This window comes from Procambarus clarkii, chromosome 65 (genome assembly GCF_040958095.1).
Source record: "Procambarus clarkii isolate CNS0578487 chromosome 65, FALCON_Pclarkii_2.0, whole genome shotgun sequence".
Classification (NCBI taxonomy): Eukaryota; Metazoa; Arthropoda; class Malacostraca; order Decapoda; family Cambaridae; genus Procambarus; species Procambarus clarkii.
Genome location: NC_091214.1, coordinates 26,048,081 through 26,064,630, shown reverse-complemented (window position 1 = coordinate 26,064,630; position 16,550 = coordinate 26,048,081). Strand labels below are relative to the sequence as shown.

The 16,550-nt window shown below is 39.1% G+C and overlaps 1 protein-coding gene across 4 annotated transcripts in view; it reads left to right on the top strand.

Annotated features, from left to right (window-relative positions):
* LOC123771001 (enolase-phosphatase E1) overlaps positions 1 to 16,550 on the top strand; it is a 120,659-nt gene that overhangs the window by 30,829 nt on the left and 73,280 nt on the right. For all 4 annotated transcript variants that reach the window (XM_045763190.2, XM_045763189.2, XM_045763188.2 and 1 more), the window contains exon 3: positions 7,240 to 7,326. In XM_045763190.2, coding sequence (XP_045619146.2) covers positions 7,240 to 7,326 — 87 coding nt within the window. The remainder of the gene's footprint in view (positions 1 to 7,239; positions 7,327 to 16,550) is intronic.

The following is a 16,550-nucleotide window of genomic DNA, read 5'->3' as shown; positions in this document are numbered from 1 at the left end:
CAGGGTTTAACATCCCCGTGGCCTGGTCCTTGACTAGGCCTCCTTTTTTGTTATACATCCCCAGGAAGCAGCCCATAGTAGCTGTCTAACTCCCAGGTACCTATTTACTGCTAGGTGAGCAGGGGCATCATGGTGAAAGAAACTGCCCATTTGTTTTTGCTTCCGCCGGGAATCGAACCCGGAATTAGGAATACGAATCCTGCTGTCCACTCAGCCGTCAGAACCCTATAGAAAGACCTGATTTACATCTGATTGGAGGTTTGCTGTGTCCTCTATGTTGTGTACTCATAAAAATCCTAGTGTCATCTGCAAAGGATGATAGAGTACTATAGATTGTGTCCTTGTCGATGTCCAATATGAGGATGAGAAAAAGTACTGGAGCAAGCACAGTACCCTGAGGGGACTGAGCTCTTCACTGTTGATGGACCGGATTTTATTTTGTTGACTATTACACATTGGGTTCTGTTAGTCATAAAATTGTAGATCCTATTTTTCCGGTAATTCCCTTTGAACGTATTTTGTGTGCAATAACACCATGGTCACATTTGTCGAAGGCTTTTGCGAAATCTGTGTAAAGTACATCAGCGTTTTGTTTGTCTTCCATGGCATCCAAGGCCATGTCATAGTGGTCCAGCAACTGTGATAGGCAAGAGCACCCTTTTCTGAAACCATGTTGTCCAGGGTTATGGAGATGCTGTGATTCCATGTATTTTGTGATTTTCTTAGCGCACTTTCAAAGATTTTTATGACGTGTAATGTTAGTGCTATCGGTCTGTAATTTTTTGCCTCGGCATTATTTCCTCCTTTATGGAGTAGTGCTATCTCTGCTGTTTTTAGTGTGTCAGGGATAATGCCAATATGTAGGATGTCTCCAAAGAATGTGAAGGGCCTGCGATAGTGGTTTTTTACCGTTCTTGATGAATATAGAGTTCCTCTGCCTGGTGCAGAGTGCATACATATAGATATACCATCTATGGCTTCTTCAAAATCCAGGGAGGATAGGGTGACATCTGATACATGATTTGATGTTGGTATCACATCCATGAAAAATTCATTTGGATCAATCTTCAGTGTGTTTAGTGGCTCACTGAAAACAGTCGTACTGATTTCTCAGTACAGTACAGCATTTCGCTCATTTCTTTGTTGTCATCAGTGAACATTCCAACTCCCTTTCATAGGGGTCCGATACTAGATGTGGTTTTTTATCTTGATTTTGCATAGGAGAAAACATATTTTGAATTTCTGTTTCACTAATGGCCTTTTGTGCTCTTTGCCTCTCCTGAATTTTGTACGATTCTTGTAGCATTTGTCCAATCATTTCTATTTCTCTACCTAGCTTCTTCTTCATACTTGAGATAGGGTGTGACTCTCAAGTTGTTCCATGATTCGTTTTCTTCGAATCAGAGGGAACCCCGTTCCCGTTCCAATATGCATCTCCATCTTTTTTCTTAGGGGGTATGCAGTGTGAGCAAATTTCTAGTGCTACTGAGATTTTTTTTCCAGGCACTGGTTCAGGTTTGCATTTTCTAGTTCTTCCCACCTTATTTCTGTGAAGTCTTTGTTTATTTGCTACCAGTCTATCTGTTTATTATTGAAGTTTTTAATTCTCTTCCACTGGGATTTGGGACTGGTTTTGCACGTCTATTTTCCATGCTTGTCAGAACTTCAATTAAGTTGTGATCTGAGTAACAGGTATTTGTAATCATTATGTTTCTGATCAATTATCATTATTAGTGAAAAGGAGGTCCAGTGTTCTTTTCTACTAAAAATGAATCTCATTTCTCACTAGAAATAAGCGTGTTCTTTCTAGTTTATTTGCTGGTTTAAGACAGATCTGTCACTCTGTAGCAGGTCATTTGCATCTGTTCATTTAGGCTACTTCCTGGTATTCTCTCGGTTATAACTATTAGCTAGTCTTCCATTTCAAGTGCCATAGGTTGAAGCCCCCAAGCAGGATTATGTTTGAGGCTGAATTTGTGAGGTTTTCTAAGCAATGTTCTATTTTCATTGGTAAAATATAACACCAATAAATATTGGTGTTTAAACTACAGTACTGAGGATTTGCCTCCGGTGACTTGTATACAAGGACAATAACTACATTTAAAATTTCTATTTTGATTATCAGCACTTCCACTATATCATTTGTGGTGTTTAGCAGCTCAGTACAGGTGAGTGTGTCTTTGATGTACTGTACTGGCTGAGACTTATAGGCTTACCCTGTAACCTGTGTTTCCTGTTACATCTGAAAAGATTGTACAGTGGAACCTCGAGTGATGAGCAGCACCAGTTACGAGCATTTCGAGTAACGAGCAAGCCACTCACAGAAAATATGTCTCGACTGACGAGCTTTCGCTCGATTAATGAGTGTTCCCACTGGTTCTCGGACACCTCCGACGACAGTTTTGTTGTTGTTTTGCAAGATGAATTTTCCATATGACAAGCTCGGCGCCGGAATGGATTAAACTCGATAATCGAGGCGCCACTGTACTCCGAAATTCTTACTCTATTTCACCATCATAATTCTCCAGTAGTCCTTTGTGTGAGTTTCCGCTAGGGATGCAAACACTGCATTTTCATTATGTAGGAGGCCAGCTATAAAGTGAACTTTGTTAGATTTGTGTGTTTTTATACACTGAATGTTGGCAAATAAAAGTGTTATCGTGTTTGGAAGTGCTTGATGCTTTACTTAGTGTTAATATCTGAGGCTCTGGTAGGGAGGCCACTGTATTTGTGTCCTCTCTAGCATTTGACCAAGTTGGTGGTAGAATCTGGACATTTTTAGCCATTCTTGCTAAAAGCATTCTTGCTATGCTCTTGCTAAAAGCTCATCCTGGTAAAAAGTGTTGTGGCTGCTTTTATCGAAGTGATTTGTCGGTTTTATTTGCCTGTTACCTCTTATATGAAAAGCGGGACATTCTATGTTAAAACATTCATTCATATTTATAGAGTTCTTGCACAGTTCTTGGTGAAAAAAAATCACAGCTTTTGGTACATTTACCTGTACTTAGAAGGTTTCTGCACTTTATGGGATGATCATATTTACATATTCCATTTGTTTTTCCCGATATCCCATGTTTACAGATATCCTATTTATAATATCGGCAGGTTTTGGGTCCTTGTTTTGTTTGTTTCTCTTTACCCGATCCTGGCACCAATATCGCATCTGACTTGGTGCTGATACTGTGGCTGACCCTGGCATCTAGACCACACTGCTCTGGCTCCAAGACCTCGCCGGGATCTGACTCCACAACCACGCTGGGATCTGGCTTCAAAACAGATTGTACCTGGGTGTCCTGGACAGTTTGTTTGAAAACATTTGAGATTTCTGTGTGGGCATTTAGAAGTAATTCTCTGTGCTCCACTGGGGTTTTATCCAGAATTGCGATTATCTTCAAGGCAGTAATATTATCCTTTTTGCAGAACCAGTACACAGAGTGGTCTCTGAGACCAATTTTCCTTGCATTATTTGTCATGTTGGCACATTTACTGTGTATGGCTGCTGAACATAGTTGGCACTGGAAGCACTGCTGACAATCTAATTTCATGTTACATTTTGTACACATCTTTACTAAAGATATTTTTACGTAATACCTCTGGTCAGTGGTGATGAAGCAATGGACCAGTGGGGGGGGGGACCAGCTGGTAGGTGGTTGTATGAGTTGCCTGCCTCATGTCACACACTTAATTTGTGTAAACCCTGCATGTGTAAACTGGTCAGAATTGCATTTTACCTTTGTAAATGCACATTAATCACATAATGTAAAAACATGCCTTGAACACTGCTTTATGTAGAACAGATATATATCTATGCTTTTATATATGTAGATTAGATTAGCATTTTAAAAATGCTACAATTGTCTTCTGTGGTTGATTGTTCAATGAACCATTGAACTACATGTTTAACCCTCTAACTGTCCATGAAGGACAGAACAATATGTATATACTGTACTGTATGGTGGTTAGCATTGTAAATAAATGCCACGTCTATGGTAGAAAATAAAACTGAAGCCTAATCAGTACTTAGCTCTCGGTACACGATGTATCTTAGTTATCAGTACGAGACATCACGTTAATGTGTGATTTCTTTGTGCATTTGAAGAGAAGCATTGGAGGTAGAATTCCTGGACTACAAAGCCAGTGTGCATGGGGGTATTGTTTGATACCCCTGATCCCATAGGGCTCATGAGGCTTCAATGGAAGCCTAGAAACCCTAGAAGATTTAGTTGAATCCCATGTTGGAATTCTTTTACTATGTCATGGTGTAGTTGTTTCAGGCATTTGCTTGCTTGGTTTCCGAGTACCCAGAGCATAGGTTTGATTCCTCACGGTTCCTAGTGATTTTCTTTTAGAGTATTCCACGTGTTAATACCCGTACAGGGTATTATGTTAACACTATGTTAATACACTAACATAACACTAATTATATTAACACTATGTTAACACCAATTTACGTTTCTGTGGCCTCATTTGTGTGGTGTTACACACAATGAACCGGCGCTGGCCTACTGCACGCAATCCAGTTTGTGGTAATTTCTTGATTTGGTGTACCAGAAAGGCCTCCCTGTAAGCGAGCCTGGGTGCAGGAGCATGGTGCAATATTGGGTCCCGAATGGATTTTGTATGCCAGGGGTGTCTTTGCCAAACTTACCTAGTAGTTGTTTCACAACTTGAAAACTAAACAAACAGAAAAATAGTCTTCTAAAAAAATCATGGTTTTCTATCTGTTTTCACAAGATACATGTTTTAACTGTTCAGCATTGTTACGTCAAGAAGGTGGAAAATCATCTTGGTCCACTTCTGTTTTCCGTACACTACAGCACCCACCATCATGTGACATTTATCGACTAAATGCATATTGATGTTGTAGTCCATTACACAATCTGGCTTATAGATTATTTGTTTTGTTGTTCTGTTCACCTTACCACTGTCCACCATTGTACCAGGGTGAATGGTGGTCAACATGTTCACTTCTTCACTTCACATCTGTCTTTCCACCAGACTGAAAAAATTCCACCACTTTTTCTTACCTCGCAATCACCTTCTTGCATAGCAATGTCAAACAAAGGCATTTACCTTCGTTTTGGCTTTACTATGCACATACTCCAGTTCTATTATCATGCAAGAACCTGATTAGCAAGGGACTGGTATAATAGTTATCTATGTACAATATGTGCCCCTTGTTAAGATATGGTGCAAGCAGTGCATTCACCACACTACCTGAAAAGCCGTGTGTCATTACCAGGAATGTCAACATGGCTTGTTCAGATATGGTGCAAGCAGTGCATTCACCACACTACCTGAGAAGCCATGTGTCATTACCAGGAATGTTTACATTTGTAGCCGAATACAGTACTGTATCATGTGTAACACCATTCCTGATTCAAAGTCACAGAGCACAGAATTTCAATCCAAATCGGTGGCGTTTTGAAGGAATATACTGCTTGAAGACAGCACGTCCTTTGAAAAGCACAAGGGATTCATTAATAACTGGCTTCTGAGCTGGTATGTAGTAATCTCTGAACTTTCCAATAAGGTCAGTTAGCACGTGCCTCACCCTCCAAAGTCTATCATCCTGTCTCATCTGCATTATTTGCAAAATATAGACACCGTAGGAGTATCAAAAATCGGTCTCAAGACATATATTTCATGAACAATAGTGTTGGAACAGTGTTGTCTTTGCTCCAATAATGGGATATTACGTGTTTCACACAATGTTTCATTAACATACACATGGCAAAAACGCACACAGTTCACCTACAGCCGTTTATTTCCAACGGTGTAATCGTGAAAATTCTCATACATACCACCAATGAGATCAGTTGCAAGTCTGTTCGTTTCATGGACAATATGTTCCATGAGCAGCTCATCAAAATATGCAGTGAAGAAGTCCATTTCACTCATTTCGTCACCTGTATCGGGGAAAAGATCTGTAATCCCCACATCTTTTTTTTCAAAGGTGGAAGTTGATGGAACAAAATCTTCCCCATCACTCCACACAAATAAACGTGGTGTCTTCCGATAGGCAACAGCTGCACCACGGCGAGGAATTCGTGGACCAGGAGCTGAAGCAGGTCTAGCAACAGTAAGGGCAGGAAGAGACGATTAGGGAAACATAATTGAAGATGAGGGGATTTGTTCCTCATTGTCGCCATATTGTTCCATTCGGCGGCACTTGGCTGGGCAGGCGGGCTGCTGATGCGATGAAACCTCTTGGCAACATCACAACTGACTAGCAGGCGTGGCAAAACTATTCTCTGTTTCTAAATCACTAAAACCAGAGAATGGTGATTCACCTGTTTCAGACACATCGATCAAATCATCATAATCTTGCAATGTAACACATGAACTGTGCGCTTTGGCATGAAGTGGTGTTGAGTGGTGATGAGTAGTAACGAGTGACACTCTTGGCAACCTCACCCTCGTAGCACCAACATGTTCACTCACTATCCGTTGTTACAATATCCTCAGTGTATAGTCCTCATCTATATCCGAGTCATCAATATCAGGTTCATCAAGGTCATTGAACAATTCATTAGTAATTTTGTCTTCGGTCAATGACTGCGTGGTGCGTTGAGCGAGGTTGGATGCTGGGTTGTGATGCACTCGCCATTGTATGTGGTCGGTAACTAAGGCCTGTGAGACAAAAGAGGCCTGCACTAGATTTTTTTCAAGATGGCGTCTGTTTACAATCGCCCTTGGCTTCGCTACAGGTGACCCCATTTACACTACGGTCCATTTGAATCGTCCCTGGCGCCCTGTGTCGTATATATATGCCATGCGCAGTTTAAGGGTTAAGCTTTAACTTTTCAACCATCTACAGAGACTGAAATATTGGGTAGTTTTTTTTTCATGCTGTGTCCATAACGACCATCTTTTTAAACACAGCTCAATCCTTGTACTGTTAAGTAATTAAAACAAGTTATCTAATAGATCTTCCTATTCCTCTCCCTCTTGACCCATTTCCTACCCCTTAATCTCCACCACCACTGTTACCACTACAACCACCATTACGAACACTGCATTATCACTACCGGAAACAACCCCTTACCCCTTCCCTGCAGCAGCTTGTACTTATTTTTAACCAGTATTTCCTGCAATCATTTAACAGAGGTATGCCATTGTTCTCATTATGATTATCATAATGAGTTCTCATTATGATTATTTTAATAAGAACAATGATTTTCATTTTCTTTTATCCTTATTTGATTGGTTGCTAGAATAATATTTTCTCTGTTGCAGATTGATGGCAAAGTACTCCAAAAAGCTTGTGAGCAAGTGCATCTACCTCAACATTCTGCAGGCAACTGATTTGCCACTGATTGACTTGTGAGTACTGGCTGCCTTTCATATGGATTGTTAATTTGTCTTGCTTGCCTGTGCTTGGGTTTACTCTTTATCCCTAGTACTATCTTCTGCTTCTCTTTGTTTTTACTGGTGGATCATTCCATGCCAAATCGTCTTGGCTCTCAACCCAGTCATCTCAGATATATAAACACTTGAAATTTGGTACATCTTGAGGTTATCTTGAGATGATTTCGGGGCTTTTAGTGTCCCCGCGGCCCGGTCCTCGACCAGGCCTCCACCCCCAGGAAGCAGCCCGTGACAGCTGACTAACACCCAGGTACTGTACCTATTTTACTGCTAGGTAACAGGGGCATAGGGTGAAAGAAACTCTGCCCATTGTTTCTCGCCGGTGCCTGGGATCGAACCCAGGTCCACAGGATCACAAGTCCCGCGTGCTGTCCGCTCGGCCGACCGGCTCCCTTTAGAGGACATGGTAGAGGACGTGAAGTAACTTAGGCAAATTTTTAGTGCTCGGTGATGAGCAATATTCGTACAGAAAGGTTGCTAAAGGGAAAACAAAAAAAATTTTACTTATAAGCTTGAAAAAATCTAATTCCGTAACTGCTTCTAAATGACCTAGAATATATAAAAAGTGAATTTTCATATTGTTGGGGAATTTTATTTGTTCATACATATTAATATATGTATATATTGCCTATATACTGTATTGTATAGTTAAATACTTTCTCTCTCTGGTATAAGTTTCATTTTGAAATGGCTTTGGGAACGAGAGTAAAAATGATAAAGGACAGGAGTGTAGTAGTTACACACTTCTTGCACCAAACATGCATCAAACAAGTTCAGACTTGGCTGATAGGCTCTCTCATTCTGTAGGGTTGCCAATTTAGTTAAATTTTTGGTACATTTAGCTCCATCTTACATGTAGTTCCTAATTTACCATCAAATTTTCTGCGCAATTATTAAAACTGACATAAAAACTGGCGTAGATGATAGTTTTTTGTGTTCATTCAGACTCGGCTTCAACTTTTAATTTTAACTCCATATACTAACAAATTTAGCTCTTGTTGACAAATTTCAACATACAATATCACCCATTGTAACACCTTACTTATTTTTTACTGCTGCTGTGCCATTTGATACCAAATGTGTTGCAATGTACTTTTTAACCATTGCCCCACACACTATCAAGTTTTCACAACTTACAGATGTATGTGTCGAGGCATACTGTACTAGTCCCTAGCACCACGGAAGCTTTACCAAGACTGAGAATCAGTGATTCCAAATGAAACTCCTTAAAAAAAAACTAAATCTGTTAAAAAATAAAGTAAATAAATTTTAAGTTGAAGCTTAGTGGGATCTGAACTAGGTAGGCTACCACAAGGTAGGTAGGCAGCTTTATGAAGAAACTTTTCATAAGAGTCATCCACATGTCAGTTTTTATGTGTTTAATTTACTGCTGAGAATTTTATTGTAACTTAGGAGCTCAATGTACCCAGAGCATAGGTTCGAATCTTCACGGTTCCTACTGATTTTCTCATTGATATGTCACGTTAATGTGATTTCTTTGTGCACTAGATGGGAAACAACTTGAGCTAAATGTACCAAAAAAGAGCTAAATTTAGCCCTGCTGAAAAATACAGAGATACACATTAGACCAGTGTGAACTTGCCTGATTCATTTTTGGTGCAAGAAGGGTTTAACTGCTACACACCTGAACTTTATCATTTTTACTCCTGTTCCCAAAGCCATTTCAAAATGAACCTTATACCAAAAAGAGAATGCATTTAAGGGGCCTGGTGACGGTGCACCGAAACTTCCTCACATTAAATTTTTTTGTGAATAATATCTTCATGGTAAATGCTCCAACTTTTCCTAATGGATCAACATCATACCATGAACAGAAAAAAGTTAAACAAAAAAGTAACAATTACAAATTAATGATAAAAATATTAAAATGTCACCAATTGTTACTTTATTCATTATAGCCTCAGAATGGCATATACTGTTTATGTTCCTTTTTTTGAAAAATATTGTTTGAGAGTATTTACTGTAAAACATTTTTACAATGTGGCCATCCAAATATGTGCCAAATTTAAAACTCCAAATATTATGGCTTTATGACTACACAACAAAAAGGAAACCTTAGAACTAAGAACTTTTGCACATATGCTAAAATGGTGAGAATCAGTCAGACACTGAATTTTTTATCAGGTCTCAGTTTAAAATTCTGTTCATACAAAAAAATGAAGTTAAAGTTCTCAACATTGTATATAGTACTTCGAATTTATGACATATCTTGTAAATTTTAATTAAGATTGCTTGGCATTTGTACTCAAATATGTGGAAGTTATAGGTCAATGTGTTGAAATGAACTCAAGAAAAAATACCCCCCTCCCCACACACAAAAAAAAATATATAGGGATAGATTAGGGATAACAAACATATTTTACAGTAACTTTATTGCCCATATATATAAATGATAAGGACCTCATCTGGTCCTCATTCATCTATACAACCTAAAGAGAGAAAGAGAATAGAGTTCGAAATCTGCAAATAAATTGGCCCCCCAAAAAATAAAAGTCAACAACTTCTGCCACCTGTGGCTGACCAATTTAACATGTTGACTAATTTTGTTCTAACTTTACATACTTGGTGCTGGATATGCATTCTCCAAGATGTAGAGGTTACAACAAAATCCTCATAGAAATAAAGGAGGTTACCTTGAGGTGCTTCCGGGGCTTAGCGTCCCCGTGGCCTGGTCGTCGACCAGGAGAGAAAAATAGAAAAACACAACAAAAGTGGTTGTCAGCATTTAGTACAAGGGGACATTACAAATATTGCCATTGGGCAATATATTTATATGATATATAATAAAATACATACTAACTCATTATTATGTGTGAAATCTGGCCCTCCAGGTGGCACCAGCTGCATATCCACTTTTGTAGACTTTACTACACTGTACTACTATTCTTCTTTGTGCGTCGGAGAAGTGCTTGCATCTCTTTATCCCTGATTTCCAGTAAACAGGTGGTGTCATTGCTGTTATCAGTACCGGTTGACCCCCATCTCACATGCATTTACTGTTTAAAAATTCATAAAAATCCACTCATGAACATGCAGTATTGGGAAGAAATTTCACGACGATGCCAAATAACGGGAGATTTGTTAAAAAAAATTTCATATATTTCACATTTGAAAAAAATACTCCTCCATCACTGGGCCCTGTACCCCATAACTGTGTAACATATTTAACGTAAACATTTTACTTTTTTTTTTTACCTTTAGCACAAAAATTACGTTATAAAGATTTAACGCCAAAAACTTTAATTTTTATTTTAAATATTCTTTTTTTTTTACATATTCAAGGGCAAAAGTCATATCATATTGCAATGAAAAATTAAACATTTAATTTAAAAAATTTTCAATTAAGATAATGTTTCCTTAGTTTTAAAACAAAAAGTATGAAGATTCTACATCAATTAGAAGCAAAGTTGTTATTTTTAGGGAAATAAAATACTGTAGTATTTTTATCACATTGGTAACCCAGCTACAGTACGTGAATAGCATGCATTGCTGAGAGCTAAAATTTTGCATGTGTAAGTTTCTTCATATAGCTACCTGACATACGAATCACAGCCTGATCAATCAGGTATTCTTTGAGGGTGTTTGTCGCGTTCTCTCTTGAACACTGTAAGAGACCGGCCTGTTATGCCCCTTACGTGTTGCGGGACAGTGTTGAAAAGTGTTGGTCCCTTGATGTTGATAAGAGTTCTCCCTCAGCATATCTATTGCACTTCTGCTTTTCAGCGGGGGTATATTCTGCCATGCCTACTGGTTTTATTTGGTGTAATCTCTGTTCAGATTTGGAACCAATCCCTCTAATAGTTTCCACGTACAGTATGTACTTACCATCCTACCAAATTTCATGTAAATATAAGAGTGTCAGGTTGAGAAATCGACTTCTTGTGATTGGCATGGAATGACCCATGACATGCCATTGATGGCTTTTATATCATATCTTTCTAATTTGGTCGACCATTGTGTCTTGTGGTCTTTTCTGTTTTCCATGCGTTTGAGATTTTGTTCTGGTGCTTGTTTTTTTCCTGAATACGGTACTTTGATGCTTGCACTTTAGTTACAGCAGCCTACCATAGCCACAGATATTAACAAATAAAATTACAGGTCAATCTTGAGTCAACAAACTACATGAAACTAACCCCAATTCATTGTAATTAGAGATGCCTCTATGATGCATTTTCCATCCCCTGTGGGCTAATTTTAATTTCACTTTGCAACATTTTCAATTCATCCTATAAAATAAACAGAGGTCATTATAAATAAACATACAAGCATCAGATGTATAATAAACGTCAGAGGTGCACGGTTGTTCAACATCCTCCCAGCAAGTATAAGAAATGTTGCCAGAACACCCGTGGACATCTTCAAGAGAAAACTAGATAATTTTCTTAAAGAAGTGCCGGACTAACCGGACTATGGTAGATATGTGAGCCTGCGGGCCGCTCCAAATAACAGCCTGGTGAACCTAGTTCTCACAAGTCAGGGCTTGCCTCGGGCCGGGCTTGGGGAGTAGAACTCCCAGAACCCCATCAAGCAGGTACATATAATAGACAACTACCAAATGAACATGTCTGCAAAGAAATTTAACCACACCTAGCTTCATTCTCACATCACCAGCCTCAAAATTCATGTTCAAAAGGTAGCAGGACCATACCTAAGTGAACAAAATCCTAATCAAATCAAAATGAAAACAAAGCATAGAATTTGGTTTTAGATATCCTCAATAGATTTTCCAAGGCTCCAACTATTTGTTGAGTCCATCTACAGAAATCATCAAAAACATGATTCGAGCATATTAAGAGTTACCATTCATTCTCCAATATTTCCCACACTCGGTGAACTAATTTCACTGAATGACATTTTAATTTCAACCTGTCATATGAAGAAAAAACTACTAAGAAAATATGTATATAAAGAGATTTAACTACATGTAGCATCTTTCCCATGCCATAGCCTTGAAATCTCATTTTCAAAGGAAAATGGACCCATGTTATTGAAGAAAAACCACTGAATCCCAAAATTAAAATGGACCATAGCATTTTGTTTTAAATATGCTCAATGGCTTGCCCAAGGCTCCATTTTATTTCTTGTTATGTTGTACTTATCTATGAAAATCATTAAAAACCTGATTGAAGGTACTGTATATTAAGTGCCCAACATTTGCCCAACAAAAAATTTCAAAACGGGCTAAAAAAAAAAAAAAATCCAAAACGCTTAAAAAAAAAAAAAAAAAAAAATCAGCACCAGATAAACAATCCAAACCCCCCAACCAGAGATTTGTTGTTCATTAAATTTAGGTTCCACTGTACTCGGCACTTCTACAAATTCGATAACATCATTTGTATTTACCAACATTCAGGGTATAAAAACACACAAATCAAACAAAGTTCCTTTTATAGCTGGTCTCCTAAATGAAACAAATTCAGTGTTTGCAGCCCTAACTGAAGTTCACACAAAGCATTACAGTACTGTACTGTGATAGTGAAGTATGGATACAAGAGTAAAATCTTTTCAGGTGTGAGAGGAAACACAGGCTACAAAGTGGGGGTCAGCCTGTACATTAAAGTCACACACACACCTGCATTGAGCTGCTGAGCACCACAAATTACATGGTGGAAGTGCTGATAATCAAAATAATCCTTAGCCGTTGAAAGACCAACTAATGAAAATTCAATATTGGTTTAGAAATCTCACAAAACCTGCCCCAAGGTTTTGGGTCTGGGGGCTTTTTTAAATCTTGTTATAAATAGTGTTATACCTGAGAGAATCTCAGGAAGCAGTCAAAATGAACAAAAAGTGATGCTCAAATGGCCTCTTAAGGCTGTGTGACTGATTTGCCTTAAACCAGCAAATAGTAGAACCCACTGGAAAAGAAAACGCACCACGTTATTTTCACAAATCACGATGACATGATTAGGAACATAATCATGTCATACCTGTTGCTAAGATCACAACCTAATTGAAATTCAGACTACCTGCTTGATGGGGTTCTGGAAGTTCTACTCCCCAAGCCCAGCCCAAGGCATGACTTGTGAGAGCTTGGTCCTTCAGGCTATTGCTTGGAGTGGCTCGCAGGCCCACATACTCACCACAGCCCGGTTGGTCCAGCACAAATCTCTCATCTCCTTTCTAGTGAGTACTGTACATTTCGAGAGCTTTGAGACGACCCCAATAATTTAGGTGCTTTATCGTTTCTATGCGTGCCGTATATGTTCTCTGTATTCCCTCTATTTCAGCAATCTCTCATGCTCTGGGGGAGGTGTGTACCGAGCAGTTCTCAAGACGGTACAGCACAAGTGATTTCAAAAGTACAACCATTGTGATGGGATCCCTGGATTTGAAAGTTCTCAAAATCCATCCTATCATTTTTCTAGCTGACGCAATATTTATTTGGTTATGCTCCCTAAATGTTAGGTCATCGGACATCATTATTCCCAAATCGTTGACATGCTGTTTTCCTACTATGGGAAACAAGCATAAGACTAGCAAGTGTAACAGATCTGCCCATCCAGTCCCAAATCCTGGAGTAGGAGATTTCTGCAAATTAAATTTTAATTGACAGATTAAATGGGAATTAATAAACCAAGACTTCACAGAAATAAGCTGGGAAGAACGGCTTGAAAATACAAATCTAAATCAATGCCTAGAGCAAATAGGCTCATAGCTCTAGAAATGTTCTCAAGCCTCTAAGAAAAAAAAGAGGTTGCAAATTAGAGCATAAGTAGTGTTCCCTCTATATAGGCAAAGAAAACAAATCACAACATCTCGCCCACCTATATCCCAAGTTCGACCAGGAAGATTAGCAGTATTGAGAAATAGAAATGATTGAACTAAAGCTACAAGAATCATATAAAATCCAGGAGACAGAGAGAGCAAAAGGCCATCAGTGAAATAGGAATCCAAAATGCTATTTCACCCATACAAAATCAAGAACAGAAACTACATCTAATATTGTACCCTGTGTAAGGGAAATGAAATTTTTACAGATGACAAATCATGATACAGTATGATTCTATTTTCAGTGAACCTCTTAAACACACTGAAGAACGATAACCCAAAGGAATTCTTCTTAAATGTGATAACATCAAGTTGTATATTAGGTGTCACCCTAACCCAAGGGACTTGAAGAACTGTAGCTGTAAACAGTATGCCTATGCACTTGGCACCAGGCCTCAAATTCCTGAAATTCCACATTTATCAAGAATTGTAACAAAACACAATCACAGGCTCTTAATATGTTTTTAGAGAGAAGCATTGGTATTGTTAAGCAACACAATAAAGTAGCTGTCACAACTGCAAGAAAATGGCAGGCTAGATAACAAGACACCTTTCAAACAAGAGATGCCATACCAGTGATACTCTTTAGGTCACTAGTGCTCTCTAGGGTGGAATACTTGTGCACACTAACAGCCCCCCATTGAAAGCTGGAGAAATTGTTGACATGCAGAGAATGCAAAGATCCTTTACTGCTTGAATCCAATCAATAAAATATCAAAATGATTGGGACGATTAAAATTTAAATTTATTTACAGTAGATCTCTAGAGCCCTGGTGGGGAAGGGAGAAGCACATAATCTACAATTGGAAAATATTAGAGGGATTGGTTCTAAATATGTGCACAGAAATAACATCTCATGAGATGAGGAGGCTTGGCTGAATATGCAAAATAGCTCCATTGAAAAGCAGATGTGCCATAGGCATTCTGAGAGAGAATTCCATCAACATCAAGGTGCTCAACACTCCCTCTGCATATAAGGAGCATAACTGTCCAACCTCTTGTAGTGTTCAACAAAGAACTCGATGAACATCTTTATTGGATACCTAATCAACCAGGCTGGGATTCATATGTCAGGCTGTGAGCAGTCGCATCTAATAGTCTGCTTGACCAAACCACAAGCTAGAAAGCCAAATCTTGTTAAATTGAGCAATTGAGCAGTGTAGCACACCCTGGGCTCGGGGAGTAGAAGAACTCCAGGAACTCCCTCTAGGTAAACTCCAGATAATACAGTACAGCGCCTTCGGTAAAAATAATACTTTCTAAGTACCTTACCTTTCCTTTGCTTTTCAATGAGTCTGAGGATTAACGTACCCACGGCCTGGTCTCTGAACAAGCGTCTTGGTTGGTGGTCTTGTTAACCAGGCTGGTCAACCTAGTTGCTCGCAGCCTGATGTATGACACAACCTGATTGACCATGTATCCTTTGAAGAGGTGTTTATGGAGTTCTCTTTTGAACACTATGAGAGGTCAGCCAGTTGTGCCCCTTATGTGTAGAGGGAAAGTATAGAAAAGTCTTGGGCCTTTTAATGTCAATAGAGTTCTCTCTCAGTATACTTATTGCACCTCTGCATTTCAATGGAGCTATTTTGCATGTCCTGCCATGCCTCCTGGTCTCATGTGGTGGTGTTATTTCCATATGCCAATTTGGAACCAGTCTATCTTGTGTAGCTTCTGGGGATCAGCAGCCTTTTCAATGCTTTTTTGCATTGAAAAAAGTTTCCTGGTCTGAAACCCATGGCCTAGTCTCCGCTTGAGACAACCAAGCCTCCCGGTTGGTTGTCTAGTCAACCAGGCTGTTGGGCGCAGCTGCTCAAAGCCTGACACAGGAATCACAGCCTGGTTGGCAAGGCTGTGATCAGGTATGTAAGATCAGGTATTCCTTGGAGGTGTTTGTCAAGTTCTCTCTTGAATACTGAGAGAGGCCGGCCAGTTATGCACTTTAAATGTAGTGAGAGTGTGTTGAAAAGTCTTGGGCCCCTGATATTCATAGAGTTTTCCCTCAGCATACCTATTGCATCTCTGCCTTTCAACGGGGGTATTTTGCACATCCTGCCATACCTACTGGGCTCGAGTGATGTTATTTCTGTGTTCAGATTTGGAACCAGTCCCTCTAATATCATCCACGTGTAGATTATGTATCTCTCGCCTGCGCTCTAGAAAACACAGATTGTCTTAGTATTTTACAAGTGTAAATTACATACTGTGCATCTCTACCACTTGCAGTCTACCGAAGACAGATTTAGAATTTTTAAGTGATCCCAATAATTTAGATGATTTATTGAGTGGATTTATTTTGAGTGGATTGTCAAACCTGGCCTTGGGCCGGGCTTGGGGAGTAGAGGAACTCCCAGAACCCCATCAAGCAGGTATCAATAAAAAAGCTTTGC